We start from the raw sequence: 22,050 nt of genomic DNA on the forward strand, positions 1-22,050 counted from the left end.
GTCTATTCATCTGTTTTACTTCTCAGACACTTCAGACAGTATATTAATATGGCATCCTGTATTTCCAGAGGCCTGTTTAAATTAGACTTACTCGATAAAACTGTCAGTAACGATATTTTTACTAAACATTCATCCAAGATAGAACAGTTGACCCGCATTATCCGGCAGTAGTTTGCAAGGCACTATCATAATATTATCGAATTTCTCGGACGAAATCGAAGTTTGAAAGGAGGTAGGAGAACCGTCTTGGATAAAATCACACGCTTGGCATTTACCACAAACCCAAACCACTACAAAAAACATCACCCTTGTAAACTGTCGGGTCGACCAACAACGGTAAACTGGTAATTAGGAATCTGTGAGTTGCGGTGTTTATAGTCTATACTCTACACCTCTATAGGCATAGACTAGATTGTGATTTGTGTTGTTTGAGGTTATGTTTTGAGAAGAGATTATTCATGATAATAAAAGTTATAATTTTGCTGCATTATAATTACAAATAATGGCGTTAATTAATAACATTCGTTCCTTAATTCATAGAATAGTTCTCTCAGATGTGAAAGTAGCGATCCGCTTTTATTCTGACCAGCCGGACGATGCTGGAGAACAGCAAGAAAAGGAAATTGACCCTACTAAAGACAGAACAAAAGTTATACCCGTTGAAACTAGTATGAAATATATGGAGAGTAAAGCCTATGAGCAAACGTACGGTGAAAAACCAGTTTGGTTCTTATATCGTCGAAACCACAAGGGAGGTATTCCACCGAAGAAAACTAGAAAATCTTGTGTACGGAAGGGTATGATTAGTACAGGAAACCCCTGCCCCATTTGTCGTGATGAATATCTAGTATTAGATCACAGGAACACAAAATTACTAGATCAGTTTGTATCGCAGTACACGGGACAGGTAGGTACCCTTTATATCTCCCAAATAATATTTCGTGTATTTATCCTGCTATTTTATGGATATATTTAAGGATAAAAATTTTAGAAATCTTTGTGCTGTGACTTCGGAAATACCACTACCCCATCTATTCCTTACTTTAATAACAATGTTGAGCATTGCTCTGTCTCTTATTTGAAGGATATGATTATGTACGAGGCATTCCAATTTAACATTTAGGCTACCCATAAACTTTCACTGACTTTAAATAGGACTGAATATATCTAAGATTATTTATGATGTCCATAAAATCCTTGTTTGTTTGCTACTTTTATGGAAGTACTACTTAAAATGCTATTATATTCCTTTGATCAACAATACCAACTTGTAAAAATTGGTATTGTTGATTGAAGTTATATTTAGAAATGCCTAATTTTATATTTGTTATTTTTTCAGATATTAGATGCATTTAAAACTGGGTTGTGTCAGAGAAAACACAAAGAACTCCTGGTAGCCATTGAGAGAGCCTGGGATCAAGGTTATTTGACATTTGATGTGCCGTTCCGGGAATATGATTACACCTTATACAATAAAAATGCAAACCCTTAGTAGAAAAATTTAATATGAATAAAAATAGTTCACCTATAGTAGAAAATATAAAAATATGTATTTTTATTTCTGAAACATTAACACAATGATGACAATTAGATGTGTAAGATGGCACAGATCAATATGTTAAAATAAAAACAAAATCATTATATAAATAAATATCATTTAAATGGCATAACATGTTACTTTATGGCAGCATAATAATACAAAAAATATATTTATGTATGTCTAACAAAATTAAATCTTGATAAAAATCAGAATAAATCATATAACATTATAAGACTATTTTTTTATGTAATATTATTAGCTCCAAAATTTTGAGTATAAAATAAATCTGTTAGTAAATCTGGTTATTATGTAAAAGTATCTAATAGTTTTGTTCTGTTCCTTTGAAGTAAAAGTTCCCTAATAAGAGCTGATTTTTCCCTCTCCAATACTGATATCCTTTCATTCTTTTTATTCACTTCCTGTAAAAAAACAAATTACTTAGCAATCTTATTTAGATAGAACGATTATTTACACCATTGTAAGTATTTACACATATATAAGTCATCTAAATTATTTCGTTTATGACTCTTATGTGTTAAAAGCAGGACAATCCTACTTATACACCTAGGTAAATATTCAAAGGATTTTTTATATAATAACTTTAATAATTTTAGAATTTAATTATCACTTGCTTAAACAGTGAAGGAAAACATTGTGAGGAAACCTGCATATCTGAGAGATTTATAAAAAAAAAAATCTTTAAGGTATGTGAAGTCTACCAATACGCACTTGGCCAGTGCGGTGGACTATGGCCTAATCCTTCTCATTCTGAGAGAAGACCCGTGCCCAGCAGTGGGGCAGTAATGGGTTGATAATGATGATGATGATGAACTTTAATAAGCATAAATAAGTACTTTGTATATCAATCATTTTTGTTAATATACATTATGAATTATTTCACAGCAGCAGTACAGCCTTGATAATGCTATGCAGCTAGTGCTATGAATTTCGGATATTCATATTTGGGGTGAAAGTCCCCTAGAAAAATTCGATGAAACTGATTCTCGACGTTATGAGCGGTATTTAAATTAATTGTAACATGCTATAACGTTTATGGAAAACTCCTTATAAAAGTCTGTGACAAGTAATAAACCACGTATTAAATTTTCTAATTCACAAAATTGTCACTAGGTGGCATTGTCTGCCAATATGTCGCGATCATTATATAATATAATTTATTATTAAATACTTCTACATCGTTCATGGCAAACATTCTCTGTATGCCATATATATTTTTTTTTATAATTTTTTTTTCTGTTTTTATTCCACCTAACCCAACTAGTTCCGACCTATAACTTCTGTATAATGCGCGCGAAAATTCCGTTCGGTACTTGTTGAAATACTGACCAGTGGCCACTTGCTCCTACAAAAAAGAAGTAAAAGAAATGTGATTCTCAAAGGCATACATTAGTACTCAAAGACGTCTGAATTCATCTGAAATTCGCCACTTTAACTTACCAACCAGCTTTGCAGCAATAATCTTTCTTAAGTACTAACCTCTGCAAGCAATCGATTTTGGGATCGGAGTACTGAAGCGTTATTAGGCGTGGCAGGTGTGTTGAGGAGTGTGGTAGGCAGTGCTAGATTCATGTGGAGCGACAGTGGGCCGTGTCGCCAGCCTACTGCTAGCGCACCTAGTTGCCTGTTCAGCTCTAGTACTCGAGCACGTAGTAATTCCAGACGCTCTTGATGAGCTTCGTTCCAGGGCTCCTGTGATTCGAAATAAAGTAAGCATATATGTATTACATATTTTTGTTGTGATTGCTGTCGTTGTAGAATACGATTAATGGATTAAATCGAAATTGTGGGGAACAGCGACTCTTCCACTTACGAAATACAGTAACAAGATTGAATTTAAACGGGAATGATCTAGGATACTGGGCATTCGTTCCCAGTGGCGCTAATGACTAGGTAAATATTTTAGAGGCTTTTAATAAGGGATTTTATTTGAAAATAGAAATCGGAGATCAGAATGACTAAAAACTGGCTAAAAAGTAAATTAAACTAGAGAACCATCAAAAAAACAATAATCCCTACTGCCTAAAGTATAGGTTGTGGGACTAACTACGTTATGTTTAGTGTGGTCCGCGACAAACTCTAGGAGTGTGTAGTAACTCGACAACTTCAGAGCGGACTAGGGTCCGCTCTGAAGTTGTTGCGAGCAGGTGTAGTCATACAATTTGCTATGGCGACGCGATTCATTTCTATATTCAGAGCGGACTACCAGATTTAAGCGGACTATACTTGTGATTGCCTATGGTTATAAGTTCTGCCTCTTAATCGGAGTGTCCAAGGTTTGAATCTTAGAAACCTCTGATTGTTAAATTTACCAAATACAAATTTATTATTACTTGCTTCAACAACAAACGTGAGAAAACATGCACGCCTGAGAGTTTCGTTAAAAACGTCTCTAAGGAGTCGTTTTTAACGAAACTCTCAGTTCGCAGTTATAGGTAAGTAATAAGTCCTGTTATAATATTATGCTTAAAGTATATGTAACTTACTACATAAGCGCCCATTCTTCCTGCATAACGCATCTTTTCTTGGACTTCTGTAAGTTGTTTCAAGTACCATTCCCGAGCCTCTTCTACTGCAGTGAGCCCTTGTAGTAAAATGTCTTTTTCTTGTTCAATTTGTTTCATCCTTTTCAAAAGATTATAATCAATACCATTGTGCAATGTATGACGTCGTGGTTCCCTACGACGAGTAGTCCGACGCATCTGTGTTTGTGTTTCGTTAGCTGATCGACCATCGCCTAGACCTCGATCTTGCCCTTCCATAGACCGAGTAATTACATCAAAATCTAATTTTGCTTCCTCTAATCCTCCCCCATCTAATGCGATGTCTTCTGAGTTATAATTTGTTCTAATCGTTTCTTTTCTATCTAGTACTGGTTTTTCTAACCTTGGCGGTTTTGGGGGACCATAAATTCTATGAGCGCTATCGTTTTTAGGTTTCGTGTTCCCGGTTCCACTGTGCAATAATTCTGATAATTGATTGTCTTTGTCTTCTATTAACTGAGGCATACTATTAGTTCGTTGTTGTGCCGTGCCACCGTTATTACGGATTGCATTCCAGTTTCTATCACGATTTTGTGTATTATTTCCATCAATCAAAGGGATTGATGATGTGTGATGTACCTGAGCACTTACTAGTGGTTGGGCAATATCCATATCCTCTTTGTTGACTTTATTAGAAGCGTTTTGAACCTGGTTGCGTAAAAGACAAATTTTGAGGCCAGTACAAAAACATTCAAATGTTAGTAGACCATCGTGGGAGGCAACCTTTTGAAGACTTTCTATGACACCGCGAGGTAGGCCCTTGGTGCGATCGTCACGCCAACGGTTTTCAATATCTGTTAATTTTACATACCCAGTCTGCTTGTCATCCATTATATCAAACAAAGTTCGCATTGCTGATACAAACTGCTTAGGTAAAGAATCCATACCTGCAGTATTAAAACGTCTCGATGTGGATATAAATAAAGGTATAATAGTAGTCGTCCTTTAACTCTGATAAGTTATGCATTTTGGTTTACGAGTAAACGCATTGCAGTTTTAATTAAATTAATAAAAGTACGTAAAACGATACTGCCGGGTCACATCATAACGACTCCTAGAACTTCTATTAAACACTCAATAATACTTCGAAACAACAAGTTTACTCTCAATGGTCAATTGGGACATTCGATTTGTAACCGCACGAAAATAAAACTGACCGACCGCTTATTAAACGGTATGTGTGGTGGGCGAATGAACGTTCTAGTGGGAGTGTTTTTGCGGACTATTGCAGCACACGAGTGTGAGCAGGAAAACCGGTCAAACGGCATTTCGGGCAGGTAAAGACGATAGTCAGATTCAGATTTGTTTGGCCGATGATACCTATAGTAACTGCCTGGATGAGATCAAGTTAATACTATGCATACATATGGATGTAACAGAGTAAAGTAACGTCTTATATCAACATTATTAAACATGTTGAAATTCTACAAGCATAATTATTATTTTAAATGGATTGCTAAATAGATCGATACAACTTCAACACCCCATTAAAGTCCTATTGTCGGGTAGTGGGTACCTCTGAGTCGTCTAGTCTTACAATGAGGAATAGTTTTGTTCTCATGAACAGTGACTATGGAAGCATTGCACAAATTATTGAAGTTACATGTAGTTCTTGCATGCCTTATGAGTTCTCCGTTATAGTCTCTACATGCGTGTAAACATATAAGAAGTCTACAGTTTAGACTTAGGCGGCCTCTTAGATTCCGGTCTTCTTATGAGACCCAGTATTGCGATAATGGGTTGATAATAATAATGAAGAGCATGGACATGTAAAAAATGGAAAGATCGATAATCGATTTTTTAAATACTAATTAAGGCTGACCACACATGGGCTAGTATCGCTTCATAACGATGATGTAGTGATTTACGCGACTATAAAAAATCACTAGCCAAAATATGTATCGCAAATCTTTGGTCACACTGAAACAACAAAATGTATGCCTATTATAAGTCTCCGTGACTAATTTATGCGACGAGATAATTTTGGTAGCCTACACGGCTATGGCTAATGCGATTGTAGTCAATGCGTAGTCTGCCTAATTCCTACGGAGGATAAAAGTTCGTACACGTTTATTGTATCTTATAAGCTACTCATTATAATATTTCATTCATCGTATGAGTCACAATTTAACTTTTAACAATTTATATTTTTCACAATCAATTACAAAACTAAAAATAATTACATTATTTTTTTAGCTAGGTAAACATAATTTTGACATATCAAGTTATGATGTGGAAACACTGGTTTCAAGTCAACACTTTCAAGTTTTGTTAATCAATTCAACACTAACTTTTACCAGTATCGGTAATTTAACTTTTAAGTGGTAATCTTTTCCGTTTAGACGAAATATATGCAATAAATATATAATGAGTCATGTAGAGGATAGGCTCCCAGATAAAAACGATACGAACGGTGTCTTGAATCAAGACTCGACTAGAAAAACTTGGGTAAAGTTTGATGATGAGTCTCCTCAAACAAATGTGCCATTGCCAGAGGAAAATGTTGCGTCGGCTACCGCTGCCGTGGCGAGTACATCGGTCCCCGAACGCATAGAATTACCGGCCGTACTGAAAACAGAATCCGTCCATGTCAATGTAGATCGAGGAGATAAAAATTTTGAACCTGTGTCCCAAGGGGCTCTAATGAAAAATGTGGAGTTTGCGAATGTACGAACAGGATTTTGTAAGTGCATATGATTTCATTTATATATGACGCAGGCATGATGTTGCCTTCCAGTAAATTTTATCATTCAATCATCCATCTTATTACGCACTTTAAATTTCACGTGACCTAAAGTGAACATAAAAGTTTTTATATATTGCTCATCAAGCAAAGTAAAGTAAATTATTGTTTGAAAATTAAATCAAGAAATATGTATTCATAAACATATTTTTGCAGCTAATGGTGATATAATTGTCACACTTTTGCCTGTAAATTCAAAATGGCCTTGGATTACTGCTGCACAATTCCGTCCAGAACTTGTACCTGAAGAACTTATGGCTCAAGGACTAACTGTAAGTTTTAGATGTAATAATTTATTTTTTTATGATGCACGGCCATATGGGGCCGTTGAGCACAGTCAGTTGGGTTTTCGGTTAGTGGTTATGTATTTTAATCATAGAGTTCCTATATTTATAGGCAATAAAATATAAAATGTGGGTGTAACTTTGTAGAATAATTAACTCATAACCAACCTCAGCGACTACGATTTTATTTGGTTAATCCAAATTTGTGTATAAATTATGCAGTTTTATGTTTGTGAAAAAGTTACAAGAAGTAAAATTAATATTCATGAATGTGTATTTCAGTTGACTGTTGAAGAATATGTTCATGCAATGGAGCTTCTAGTAAATGATGCGCGTTTCACACTCTACAACATTTGCTACAAGCGAGTTTTGGTCTGCTGGATAACTATTGCTTTTTTCGTTCTGCTCACTCTTCTGTTTTCCGGATTAACAGGACTTACTTTATTTGCACTTGGAGTATTATGGCTAGTATTAAATGCAATGGCAATATTTCTGTGTATGTGGATAAAGTTAAAACTTTCCAAAGGATTAGAGCAATGCCTTGGGAGTGTCAACAAATTATTGAATAAACACAAGTTACTGCTGGCATTAGATGATAGAGGCAAAATTTCCTGTCACAAAGTGAATTTATGCTTTTTATACTTTGATGCTGGACCATGTATAGCTCACTTGCAACAATTTATTGAGAGTGAAGAAGGGAAATCAATAATGCAAGGCTGGGAGCAGAGATTAGATGTGTCTGCAAATGACATTGTTATTCGCGGGAGCCAGTCTACAAGACTATCAAGGAAACAGGTATGTTTTGTTTTTCAAATTAAATTATTTATGTGCTGTTAAGTTACGATAAACATATTCTCACATGTGAAATTGTTTTTCTCTTTATATAAGTTTATTTGTATAATATTTAATTAATTATGAATATCTTTTGGCATTACAAATTAGATCAGTGCAGTGACTTTGTTATTGAATAAGTAGATGGTTCATATGATTTTATTAGTCATAAAAGTTTACTTTGCTTTCTTGTTGCAATAAATGCACCTGTAACTAGGTTTTCCGTATAGACAATCATATAATCTGGTATATTAAATGTTGCCAGGAAAATCAATTAGTGACCTCAATCACCAATCAATCATTAAGTGACCAGAAATCTAACCTCATTTATTTTCTGTTGTGCTTATGAACATCTATGGTCCTTCTTAACTTGATACCTAATTATTATTTTTTGACTTGCATGTTCTTTTATATCTCATAAATTACAATTATTATGAACAAAAGAAGAATAAAGTATATAGAAAATCTTTATTTCTCAACCACACATACTTAAAACTCTATAAAGTCCTTCAAATGACAGTGTGCCTATAGCTATTTGTTATGCAAACTGAGTATACTAACATTTGCATACATTATACAAGTACTACTGATTAATAATAGGCAATTGTTGATCTTTGAGTTAATAGTCACACTAACTTAAATCAAAGTCATATTTCTTTTTGCATAATATTATTTTTATACATATATCAAGGTTATTCAACATAGATTAATAATACTATAATATTCTATTTCAATAAAATATCATTTCAATAACAATAAAAAGTGTATTTGTCAACACAACAGTAATAATTATAGACATTGTATCATCAATTTTAAGTCATGAAGTTAAGGTAAGTGACTTAGGTATAATCATACTGTTTATACTATAGTAACTATAAATGTTTGCTATTATTGAAAGACATCCTGTTCACAATCAATACAGCATTACTATACTGATGAGTGCTGCTATACATGCGGGAATACAAATAGGTTAGGGTGATTTCCTATGTGCCCTTAAAGTAAGTCTGTCTTACCTCAACCTTCAATCCAGAACACAACAGCATAAGAACTGCTAGCATAGAACATTAATTGACATGTAAGTAGGATAAGTAGATGTGATGGAGCTGCTGCAGTTAAACTTCAGTTTAACCACATTTCAAATATCATTTATGACATCATAATTTCTACACATAAATATTTAAAATTGCTTGAGCATCTTGTATGTGTAAGTAAGAAGAATATGCCACTTGAATGCCATATCCTTAACATTCTCATGCTAACAGTAAGATTTATGTATATGCTTTTTGTGTATATTTGAAACTAATTGATTTGTTTTATCAAACATATTACATGTTGGAACTTTGAATCGTAAATAGTGTTTGTGTAACAATTGTTAGTTTCCAATATATGTATATCAATTAATATGTATATATTCTTATATCATTAAATGGTTACAGTTGATGTTTTGAAAGTAGTGGATACTGCATAAAATTTTAACCCCACATTTCTTAGCAGGGTTTGCTTTTGGTATAGATTTATATTTTTTAATTATGTCCGTGCCTGTTAGTGTTTGTATGCTGTTCAATAGTATAATATTAATTTTAATGTATGTTTTTATATTAATATATATTTATTTTTCATTAATTAATTTAATATAAAAATATTTATGACAATCACTAACAGAAATGAAACTTTACTTTTGATTTAACAACTAACAATGGGAGCATTGAGAAATATGTATATTTGTATGATAAGATCCTTACCAATTACACTATTAAATAATGTATTAAGAATTATGTTTAGTGCATGTTAAATGATGTATATATGTAAATATTTTAATTAATTCAGTGTGGGATGAGCTAATCTGGAAATTATTGTACCCTTGAAGCTTATAAAAAATCGGTAATATTTGCCATAATGGTTACCCGTTCAAGAATCAACTATGGATTCTTTGTAATTTTAATAAGTTATGACTGAGATATTTTTATCTAATCAGACAAACCAAATTAGTGCCATCCCGTAATATTAACCACCAATATACTTACATTAAAAATCATGATGCACAGGATAATTAACTAAAGCTCGATCATAGTCTAATGGTGTAAGTAGTTTTCTATGGGTAAGCGAAGCATAAATGTGCAGGATATGGCAGAGCAAGTGTACCTCCGCTACCTTCAGCGGTGGGGGAAAGACTTCTTGCGGCGTCGGCTGGATTGGACGCTAGACGAGGAGGGCAGCAACCCCGCGGCGCCGCGCCATTTAGTGCACGCGCTCTGCCCTTGTCAGTACGTTGAGGAGATATTGCGCAACAAGGAACCAAAAGATACCCGCGCCTGCTGCACGCCGTGCAACGACTGGCTCAGGCGGCGCGGGATCGACTGACCAAAATATATTTTGGCAAGTTTTCCCTACTTTTATTATAATCGATATATGAATCTGCACATTATTTCTTATAACCTACGTAATTTCTGTTTACAGGAGAGGGCTGCTCTTCTGTACTTACGGTACGCAGGGCGATGGGGCGCGTATGCGGTTAAGAACAGATTGAATCTCAGCAGTAGCGTTCCGGGACGTCACGGCGAAAAGTACGTCTGCCCCTGTCAGTTTATCGAAGAGCACCTTAAAACTAAACCACCTACAGGTATCGCAAAATTTTTTGCATTACCCAATCAAAATGTTCAAGTATATTAATTTATCTATGTCCGTCCAATTTGAGTATTATTTTCTGGAAGCATTTTATTTATTTATTTACTAAACACTATATTTACTGTATTTTTTTTAGTTTTATGTTTAAATGAGTTTGTATATTTATACACATTGTTGTAAATATTTAGAGAAAGTATTTAAACCCTTTACCGGTTGTATTGTAATATTTTCTTTTGATTATGGAAAGTGGACCATTTAAACAAATAATTCCATTAAATATAAGTGGCCATATACTACCTGTACATAGTGTGTATACTCATGTACAGAAAGTCTAAGGGAAATTTTATTCTGTTATATTTTGTAATACATAGTAAGTAACTTTATATGTTACCCATAATGTAACACTAACGGATCTTATTAGTTTCTTAAGCATATTATTTATATTCTTCCTGGCTAATTCAATATTTGAACATAAAAGAAATATTGATTGATGAACTTATTTAAAGTTACTTCAATTGTACACAAATAAATCAATTGATTTTGATAATTTCATGTCATATTTTCAAATAAAGTTCAATATGGATTTGTGGAGATTAGTATTAAAAATATTCAGATCTAATAATCAAATCTAGGCCAGCGCGAAATAATAACAAGAAATTGAAATAATGTATTTTAGTATGCCTTGAAATATTTGAAACATTCTAAGACACGTTATTTCTATTTAATATATACGTAAAACGATAGGTACTGTAATGATACAGCAAAAATATAATTAACCAGATATACACTTATTAAATTTAATTACATCATTATTTTGCGTCACTTTATCTAAAATTATTTTATGTTTTATTTATTAAGGACTATTGAAAAAATTATACATGTATGAAAAATAATCAGGTTGTGGTGTAGAGAGACCTTTATATTCGTTGTATACATGAGATTTAATAAATGTATTATGTAACCAGTAATAAAATAACTGCACAATATAAGTAGAATGTAATGAAATAACCTGTTATAAAATTGTACTTAATTAGATATTTTATATTTGAATAGGTTCTTTCTATCAATACTTTGTCTATGAAAAATGTCCTAATTAATACCGAGTACTTGCGCGAATCCACGGTCTTATGGTGAAATAAGTGTGTAATCACATGTGTGTTCAGTACATCTTAAGCTTATCTGATTTCTTAAATTATATTTGAGTTAAGTTGACATAACTGTTAAAATGATAATTTAAATACGAGTACATTATCACAAAATTTCACTATAATATTACATTATCAGTTTATATGTTATATATAACAATTATCGTGTCACAATGTTAGTTACCGTACCGAAACGGCTTTACCGATTTTTACCAAATTTTATATCTATATTCAGTAGGTCTGAGATCGGCTTCTATCTATTTTTCATACCCGTGATAAGGGTTATTCACCCTCAACATTTTTTTATTTATATGGCAACAAAATGTTTGCCGAGTCGGCTAGTATATTTTATAAATGACCATTTTATATAATTTAATAAGTAGGTACATTCATATTTATATTATAGGCATAACGTTACAATTGATCGTACAGCATAACCGGCATTCCTTAGAAATCGTGAACTCGCGTACGTACTCTCCTAAGTAATAAGTATATGTATAATCAAATGAAAATAACTAACAAGTTGAAAATAAGTAACGAATATATTTGCACTTCATCTCGAAATCACACTCATATTATATCGGATTTACTAACATCCATATAATTTGAATAATTTAATAACTTTATTATAACTAATTTAGCAATTTATGTACTTAAATATTAATAGTTTTGTTAAACTTTGATCACAAACAAGAATACTAGTCTCAGTTCTTATATATCTAAAACATGTATTTTATTACTCTCAAAGTTATTTCTGCAATTTATATAGGGTTTTAAGGGTGAAACAACTAAAATTGTATTCTTATCCTTTACATTGTTGTTTAGATGTCTAAGCCAAAGCTCAAAATGAATTAGACCTTTAAATCATGTAAACTTGGGTAACTTTTTTCCCTAAGTAAACCTTCTTTATTCTTATAATTCTTTATATATTTCTGTATTTATATTTGTTTAATCTAACCATTTTTTATTTGGTTGAATGGATTTTGCTGCGAGTCTTACAATTTTGCGATTTGAGACAAAGTTACCTCTTTAAATCAAGTTACCCAAGTTTAGCTATTACGTACTTAATTGATAGTATAGGTAAGTACAATTACATATCAGTGTCCTTTTATTGTTGCATTTGTATAATAGCTGAGACGTGGCCAGTCGTAAGCTGCGCAATAACATTTATAAGAACCGAATAGCATTATGGTTAGCTGCGTAATGCACATATGGTTGGAAAGCCTGTATTCCTAAATCTCCCAAAAAAGGTTGTAAAGTTTCTGTAAGGAGACAACGATACAATGTGTTGTAGGGAGTCCGCTAGAACAGGCGCATGTGCACGGAGAGGGCGTTCTGTTCGGCCGGCCGCGACCCGCTGCGCTAGTTTGTCGCGTGCGTAGTAGTTGCAGCGCTAAACTAATAATTTTGAGAAACAGTAAAGCCCGCTCCACATTCTCGCGAGAATCGTGAATGTGGAGTCTATACGAATCGGCATTTTCTCGCGTTCTAGCGAGAATGTGGAGCGGACTTGACAATATGCGAGCGAACATCCGCCGCGTGCGAACGCGCCGTACTTGCAAAAATCCGTCGCCCGCGCGCACGCGTATGGTGCTCCTTATACTATCTTTTCAATATAAACATGAAAGAGTGCACCCGCGTCAGATTTCGCAGGCGCCCTTAGGTATAACTGCAACATGGGAGCATCATAATTATTATCCTCACAAAAAGACAATACTGTTGAAAAGGTGAATTAGTGATAAATGCACAATAAATAAAATAATATTTATTTATTTCATTTTAAATATTGATATTAATATTTAAGTATAAGCAATTAAGTACCTACCTACTTTAGATAAGCTTTATTACGTTTATTGTATACATAGCAATAAAGTGGGTGGGTAGTAAGATTAATTAAAACATTCCGTCCTTTCTGAAGTACTTAATATTGTAATCAAATATATCATATTATCCTTATACACTTATGTAACTTGGTCAAGAATAAACCAATGTGAATTTGAATAGTTTTTTTTTGTCATACATTTCCTAATAATAATTTGCACACAATATGTACAAAAGTTTCAGATGACAAACGTTAATTGATAATTCCAATTAATAAACATTTTAGCGTAATATTATATTTTTGAAAGACATTTGTTACTTCTCCATAGTTTCATTTCAAATTGACCAGTATGCATGTAAATGTCTCACCACATCAAAATAGCATAGCGTCTATTATGCCATGCTTTGTTGTTCAAGAGAATAACTTTCCACAGTGAGCTTGAACACATTTTCTAATGCAGCGTTCACAACAACTTCGGTGATACAAGACAGTCTTGTTTTAAACTAACCGGAGTTACTTATCTAATCCACCTTACATTTGGTTTTGTATATGAGTGTTTAATTTCCTTATTGTAATTTTGATTCTGGATACGAAACCTGTGTGCGCACTGCATTAACTGACTCTCAAAATAAACACTTGCATTGGATCTATTCTTCAGCTAATAAAATCCTAAGATTTAAAAACGCAGAAATATGAAAAGCTTTCAATTGAAGACGACTTAAAATCTGCTTAGAAGACAACATTAAGCCAATTAGTAGTTTGTCGGGTCGTATATACCTTTATACATTTTGGGATGAACCAGCGATGTCCTTTGGTGCAGACATGTCAAAGATAAATTAATTTTAATAACAGAACAAACTATAAATAAATACCTACATGTAATTAAAAATAACAATATATTGATCATGTAATGTGCATACCTAAATAAACCATACCAGTATATAACAGCTTAAAATCTACACAACTAATTTTCATTGTGAAAGTAGATTAACTTAAGAAAAATTAAACAAATTAAATTTGTATACCAGTATTTATTAAGATTTTAAACAAAATAATATGATAAAGATATAAATTAAACATGAGTGCAAAATGAAAATTAAATATCACAGACTAATACAAATTCCACTATGTCTAAAGATGCCCAATGGCAGAGAATGAAATGAAACCCTCATAAGTTTGTCGTGTACATATGCTCGTCCATGTTCTTAGCTCACAGCCATTTTACTCGAAGATTTAGCATTACAGGTAAAATTTGGAGGAAAATGCCCACTATGAATTGCTACACAATGGGTAGTGAAATACGCAAAAAAATGGAGAATTTTGACTTTAGTTATTATATTATCTGAAATAGAATATATGTTCAACACAAATAAACAACCTATGTATGATATTATATTAGGGAATACATGATTAATACTCGGGAATTTCGGAAATATCTTCGAAAATTTAATAGACACTACAGAATAGATGATATTATAATTTTATTACAAATACTAATTGATTTCTACTATGAGAGAATAATAATGACTATATATACAAGAATATGCATACCAAAAACTATATGGTATGCATAATACATACTACTAGAATACAATTTACAATTTGTTTAAAATTACTATGGAATTTATGTTTTTATAACAAATTTGTCCACAAGCGTCATCACTTAGTTGTTCAATCGAGTTATTTTAATATTATATATCACAAGCTTGTAACAAAATAGGCAGTGAGGTTTTCAAACCTTATTTTATTATAAAAGGCATACAAAATTTGCCTTTTATCTATGTATAAATCCTAATTAAAAATATTGTTCTTCAAATTTTATTACTATTTTATTTGATAATGGTCATTTCAATTTTACTGAACATTTAGGAGCTTATTTATTTATGCAATTGTTCTATATGGATTATACGATGACTATGAATAAACGTTTAATACAAAATCACAAATATTATATTAATGATTAATATCATAGAAATATATTTTTTCAACAATACTTTATATTGATGACAATTGTCAACATTTTTATAAGTATTACTAAAATTTAAAATATAAAACTGTAAAAAATATGAAAGTGCTATTTTAATACTAATGGTAATGATGAGAGCAATAAAATAAAATTCAAAATATATTTCACTAAAATACAAATAAATTTAAATATAATAGTTTGAGCAAAGAAAAGCTAGTATATAAAAATATGCTTGGTTTCTAAGAACTAAAATGTATTATTGTTATTAAAGCTACGATTCGTTAGGGGGACTCCTTGCGGGACTTTTTGGGCGAACCCTTCGAGGTATCTCCCGCAGAGAACAAGCCCGTGAAGGTAACGCGCTGCTCCTTCACTTGAGACTCCTTGTCGATGCTCATGATGATGTGGTTTCGTTTCAAGTTTTTGTCGGTTTGCTCGTCTCTAATGTCGATGGAGGAAGCGAGAGACTCGAGGGAGGTGACGGTGGAGCGGTCTTGAATTCTATTCCGGATGGAGAGATCGAGATAGGGGCGGGGCTCCGGCTCGGAGCTGCGGTGCGAGGACGCGGAGCTGCTGGCCGGCAGCGCGTCCAGCGCCGCCAGCCGCATCAGTTCACGCTGCGACTCGCGCGCCTCCACCAAGAATATGCTCTCCTGTTACCGTCATACATACAACGTCAGCTACTTAAACATACGAAGCTGTGTACTATAGTGAAAATGTTACTATTCAATGATTTAGCAGAGTGCGCCCTCGTGCATAAGATAATGTAAGATACGTACGTGATTTTAAGTTAATTTAAGATTATTTATCGTACCTTGACTTCCTTAGTTATATACTGATCGAGTTTATCGTATATCACAGCGTGCAGACCCATCTCTTTGAGTTTCTTGATCGTGTTTTTATCATTGTTGTCATCGCCCCAACAAAATATGACCAAACCGGCATCAGTAGCTAATTTGACCTAAAATTAAATTATCTTTTTAATTAGGTGTCTAATAATATTGCTCTTTTTAAATAATATCTTATTTATCACACACACATCCAACACAAAGACAATTGTAATGATACGACAAGCATACAAAGTATGCAGTAGCAAAGTTCATTGGCATTTAAATTAGCACAATAAATGATTTAGTGTTATTTGCAACTAACAGTATAAATAGTTATAAGAAAGAGCAATAAACCAATGTTATTGATACTTGGTAATGATACTAGCATGATTCGTGTTTACAGTTATTATTGCCAAATGACTATATGTAGATCACATAACGTAAACATTTTAAAGCTAAAATATTTCCTGGATACTTTAAATATTTTACAAAAACATATTTTATCCAGGTACACAAAATTGTGGACATTCTAAGAGTATCTTAATAAATAATTTTAATTTTATAGAATAAGATCTGACAATCTAAAGAACTGAGATTTTTCATTCAAAGCAATTGAATTAAATTTTAATGTGAAAACGAAGCTGTGTTTAAATTTTCAGAAATTATGCAGATTATGCTTAATTATGAATTAAGATTTAGTTTAACAATAATTTCAGTTGTGTTGTATTTTTTTGTTATGCTTTTATAATTATATTCAGTTAAATTTTATCACATCATATTGTTGATATTCAGTACACTAGCAAACTCATTAAACACTACCCCAGAATTAAATACATTTTGACTATAGATTAATACCGATTATTTATACCTGAGTTGGATCCCGAAGTAGATCTTCAGTATGCACGACAATACCCAAGATGTCTGAACTAATTGCATTTTGGACTGCGGCAGGAATTGACAGGCAGCGGGGATCGCGATAGGGTTGGTATTTGTTTGTTACACCCTGAAAGATATATTCCACACACACTTAACATTACTAGATTCAATATTTATCCATGGGATAAATTTATATGATGAATATTTGTGCATTTTTAATAATATTTCGCCATAGTTAAAAATATTGAGAACAAACAGTGACAGAAACTAATTATAATACATATTTGGACAGATTTACACTAACATCATTGTTAGCAATTCTTAATAATAATTCATTTTAATCATTTGCTACTGTATATTAATTCCGGCAGCTGACAGATTTACATAATTCCTAATAAACATTGATTATATTTTAAATAGTACTTACAACAGTTAAAAACATGACAGGGTATTTATTTTGCTTGTTTCGCACCATCGTACAGATGTCAGGATTGAAGCAAGAAAACACTATACGACGTTCTCCAGCATGCTTCAGAACAACTTCTAAAACCTAAAAAATGAATATTAATTAGTTACGAAAGAAAGAATATTTCACTAAACATTTTTCACAAAAACTAATTACTTATAAATCAAGTTAAAATACCTTATCTACGTAAGTGTTCATATCAAATGGATTATTTAGTTCAAAGGTGCCATCATTCAGTTCCATAGTCCACTTCAGTTCAATATTGAAACCCACATGAAAATCTATAGCTTTCAAGGTATCTTCAAGAGTTGGAAATGGTTGATGCTCTTCCAAGTCTTCATCAAAAAACAATATCTCATGATTACGACCTTCAACCAAATGGTACACCTGAAAAAAATTTATACAAACATCTGATTAGAAAAATATTTTAATCTGTCTTGTGTATATAGGATTAAATCTGTATAGCAACAATTACTTGTTATATCTAATAGTATAATCTAGTAGTAATAATATACGTAAACTACTATAAAAATGAATGAAAAATCTTGTGATAATGACAATTTACCTAGCTTGTCCCATATTTCATTATTTAATTTACCCATCATGAAGTAAAATTTCTTTGATCTCATTTTATTCATCACTTGCCATAAGGCAAATGCTTGTGAAAAGAATTGCCAACATACATTAATATATTGCTTTTTATTATAAAGAAATTAAATATAATTATAGTTTTAAACTAAAAACCACACCAAAATCGCACAAAATCATCGCCTGATTGCTGACGATCCTGATGAGGTGAATGGGATAAAATTATTTAAATCGGGTATTGCCATCCGTTCTTATGGGTATCTTCTATAATGGGACGGTTCAAAGTGGGTAAAAATCAAGTTCAAAAATTCCGTTACATACATACATACAGGTCAAGCTAATAAAAACGTGGTAAACATGAGACAATAACACCATGTCTATAATTTTAATTGGTACTTACCTAAAAGGAATTTTAAAAAGTGTAGCATGCCAAATCTATGCTAATGTGAAAAGTTGCAACTAAATGGGAATAATTTGTAGGACATTTTGTTAAGAATTACTCCCTAAATTAGAAATCAGCTGTGTTATTTTTATTTTCTGTTACATCTTTTCAAATAGCACACTAAGATTGCCTTTGATGGCTAAATAATTTAAAGTCAAACTATAATAACTACTTATTGTTTCTCTCAAATTAGTCATGCTATCAAAGTTTTGAAAGGGTTGTAATTTAAAGAAATTCTGTAAAAAAAATCTACACAGTCACCATGAGAAGAATGAACTTTGAAAAGTAGAATGCAATGTTACTTGTCTCGCATGCTTAAAATATGAATGAATATTTAGAGTGGCCATTGCACATTTTTATTATGTAATCATAAATATCTTAAAAACCTACGTTTAAATTAAAGAGAAAATATACAAATGCAGTTGCAATAAAAGCCATTGATATTTCCATGTGAATTGTACTAGCTATACAATTTACACCTTGATGATTTTTTGCCAGGAAAAATGACCTAGTAAACTGATTCATTGATTCATGAATACCTTCAGTTTCTGTAGGTGTTCCAAAGTTAAATCTTTCACTGGCAATTCTAACATCTCTGTGAAGTCTACCTCTTTTTTTCTTTTCATTGATATGCACACATGGAAATCATGGTAGATAACCGGTATCATGTCTTTACTTAGCTGCACATCAAATTCCAGCATGTCTGCCCCGCTTGCAGCTGCCTTCTTAAGGGAAGCTATTGTATTTTCACGAATAGCATTTCCTCTGAAAAGGTTCATGGATTATGGGACACACCAGCAATGTATCACTTTTAAATTCAATATATAAATAAAATGATAGCTTTTCAGTAAATGCATATAGCCTACATATTTAAAGAGAAAGTTAAAAGAGTCAAATAAATAGCTCAACTAAACATATCAATGTGCTGAAATACTCAATTAATTAAATATTAGCAAGTTAAAAAATGAAAGACCCCCGCGCCGGCATAAATAAAACTACCCAAACTGCAAATTCACATTAAAAGCTATAAATGAATTACAGTACAAAAATACATATAGTATGGAAACTTACTCCTTAGTTTTAAAGCTCGCCCCAAGTCCTCTGTGTCCAACTTCGAGCCCTGTCCATGAGGGATCCCAGTGTTTTGCATACGACACCTGCATGTCACACAGGCTAGCTTGCATAGGGCTGACAATAAGATACTCAAAATTGACAGTGCCTAAAGGTCGATGTTTGACATTACATGTTACAGGTAATTCTAAAACACCTTCAGATGGTTTGAACATATTTGGCAAGACGTAAGTGTAACCCACATGGCAAGGAGGGTCCTCAGCTGATGCATGGGTACTGTATGAGTAAAAATCAACCAGATAAGCCAAGTTTCTTGGATTTGGGGCATATACATTTATCAATAACATGTCACCAGTCCGATATTCTCTTCCGAATTGTTCTTGAGGCTGTAATTGGCAAATTGAGGCATCATTGTCTAGAGTAGCTACCTCCACATATACTCCTTGCGGCACTTCCACATCCATTGTATCTGTACTCAGAGACGAATCTTCAATGTGTGGTTCAGTACCAAAAGACAACTTCACTGGTGTCACTTTAATATTCATTAATCTACCGACCAAGCGACTCTTAAGCTTCAAAGGATTGTTAATGAACTTGAATTGAACTAATGTTTGGGATGTAAGCCAGCCTCTACTAATTCTTTGTTTACCATCGTACTCTCCGAATACATCAGTAACAGGATGCAGCATGGTCTGCTTGATTACTCTCGGGTGAATATTTGTTTCCCACCGACGAATTATTACATCATTTGTGTCCTCGTTTACAAGACATATGGCATAACGATAAAACACATCGCAGGTATTCGGTACAGTGATGCGTTTGCACCACGATTCACTGGTTTGATCGTGTTCGAGAGGAATCATTTTGGCATAATCCCATTCCCCGAGTTCTAAAATATTACCTGTTATATACACCTTTTCCTTTGGGTCGATGTTTGAGACGGATACGCAAAACGACCACTCCTGTACGGGAATTTCAGGTTCTTTACACAATTGCTTTTCAGACATTTTTGTTGGTATTTTAATTTTTTTTTGCTTCTTGTGATCGTCTATAAAAAACCAGCGTTGCATAATACAACAGAATTATCCTTTGTAATGAGAACAATACGCAGTGTGAACAAAAAACAGCCTTCACAATTGCAAACACTTATTTAAATTTTACTAAAGGATAACGTAAACTAATACGAAGGAATCCACATTATTTTAAACAATTAATTTGTCTACCTTTTAAGAATAATGACATTTTTCAGTATTACTGAATAGAACAAAAAAAACTATATAAAATAAAATGGTAAATATTTACTATATCTGTGGTAAATAGCTATAACCATAGCCTATCCTATAATAAAAAAAAAAGATAAAATGTTATTGAATACTAGGGATGTAGACGTGTCGCCTGAGATTAATTAATCCAAGAATCGATTTTAAAATCGATTTTTTGTGTATATTATTGTCAGCCTATTTTCTATTTAGCACCAAAGAGGCAGTGGGGTGACTTAATTTAGGTCATGACATGACATTTCCACAGGAGGAATAATTGCAATAATGTGACTATGAGTACATTTTTTATGACATTTTTTTCTATAATATATGGTAAGACATGCTTTATATTTTGATGTGAAACATCTATAGCCGCACGTAAAACCGATTTCTGGCGTGGCGACGCATGCAGTGGCGCTATACGATGGTATATATATACAGTATATATGCAGTAGTGTGTACGGTGTGGCGACGCGTCGCCATGCGCAATCGTAATATTTTATTTTATCATTATGACATATTTAGTTCCTATCACAATATGTTCTTTTCTGCATATTACTTTTACAAAATAGTGTCGATGTTTCACATCTGCCAGGCGTCCCGTGACGGCTCACATTTTTTTTCTGATAATATTTTTTATTATATACACCAAGAAGACGTATTTTATACTTTTTTTGAAGATTATCTTATCATGAAACAAGTTTAGGGGATGATTACAACAACAGGATTATATATGATACTGTAGTATCAGTTTGGTATGAAATTATTTATGGTATAATTTTATTATTTCTCTACAATATATAGTACAATAGGGTAAAAACCCTAACCAACTAACTCCCAAAACCAGTCATGTGGCTGGTTTTGATAAAGTGTTTTATAACTCACATAATAGGTTTCAGAAACCCCTTTCAATGATTTTTATTAGCAGGGATATTTGTTAGCAAAATAAAACATATTCTATTACGTAATACCGAACGTCGCGGGAAAACAATCCGTTGTAT

General features: G+C 32.8%; 4 protein-coding genes across 5 annotated transcripts; 2 read left to right on the top strand and 2 right to left on the bottom strand.

Moving 5' to 3' along the window:
- Positions 1 to 401: 401 nt before the first annotated feature.
- On the top strand, positions 402 to 1,546 carry mRpS18B (mitochondrial ribosomal protein S18B). Its single transcript, XM_073080319.1, has 2 exons — positions 402 to 907; positions 1,340 to 1,546. Exons 1-2 carry the CDS (start codon positions 503 to 505, stop codon positions 1,490 to 1,492), a joined length of 558 nt encoding a protein of 185 aa, XP_072936420.1. The 5' UTR covers positions 402 to 502; the 3' UTR covers positions 1,493 to 1,546.
- Positions 1,488 to 5,332, bottom strand: LOC140747732 (suppressor APC domain-containing protein 2). Its single transcript, XM_073080318.1, has 3 exons — positions 4,045 to 5,332; positions 3,038 to 3,250; positions 1,488 to 1,959 (listed from the first exon to the last, which is right to left on the bottom strand). Exons 1-3 carry the CDS (start codon positions 4,984 to 4,986, stop codon positions 1,846 to 1,848), a joined length of 1,269 nt encoding a protein of 422 aa, XP_072936419.1. The 5' UTR covers positions 4,987 to 5,332; the 3' UTR covers positions 1,488 to 1,845.
- Positions 5,333 to 6,336: 1,004 nt separating this feature from the next.
- LOC140747728 (uncharacterized) lies at positions 6,337 to 13,730 on the top strand. Of its 2 annotated transcripts, XM_073080313.1 has the most exons (5): positions 6,337 to 6,784; positions 7,001 to 7,116; positions 7,411 to 7,923; positions 10,081 to 10,335; positions 10,417 to 10,553. In XM_073080313.1, the coding sequence occupies exons 1-4, from the start codon at positions 6,469 to 6,471 to the stop codon at positions 10,318 to 10,320; spliced, it is 1,185 nt and encodes a 394-aa protein (XP_072936414.1). In that variant the 5' UTR covers positions 6,337 to 6,468; the 3' UTR covers positions 10,321 to 10,335; positions 10,417 to 10,553. The 2 variants fall into 2 exon arrangements, with proteins under 2 accessions (XP_072936414.1, XP_072936415.1); XM_073080314.1 differs by lacking the exon at positions 10,081 to 10,335 and having other exon boundaries at positions 6,338 to 6,784; positions 10,417 to 13,730.
- Positions 13,731 to 14,567: 837 nt separating this feature from the next.
- LOC140747727 (glycerophosphocholine phosphodiesterase GPCPD1-like) lies at positions 14,568 to 21,309 on the bottom strand. The gene is made up of 7 exons (XM_073080311.1): positions 19,791 to 21,309; positions 19,259 to 19,484; positions 17,867 to 18,076; positions 17,651 to 17,773; positions 17,216 to 17,350; positions 16,332 to 16,478; positions 14,568 to 16,170 (listed from the first exon to the last, which is right to left on the bottom strand). Exons 1-7 carry the CDS (start codon positions 20,858 to 20,860, stop codon positions 15,799 to 15,801), a joined length of 2,283 nt encoding a protein of 760 aa, XP_072936412.1. The 5' UTR covers positions 20,861 to 21,309; the 3' UTR covers positions 14,568 to 15,798.
- Between the last annotated feature and the right edge of the window lie 741 nt (positions 21,310 to 22,050).

The sequence above is a fragment of the Epargyreus clarus genome, unplaced genomic scaffold (assembly GCF_041222505.1).
Source record: "Epargyreus clarus isolate Ecla_fem2 unplaced genomic scaffold, WU_Ecla_fem_2.2 ptg000015l, whole genome shotgun sequence".
Classification (NCBI taxonomy): Eukaryota; Metazoa; Arthropoda; class Insecta; order Lepidoptera; family Hesperiidae; genus Epargyreus; species Epargyreus clarus.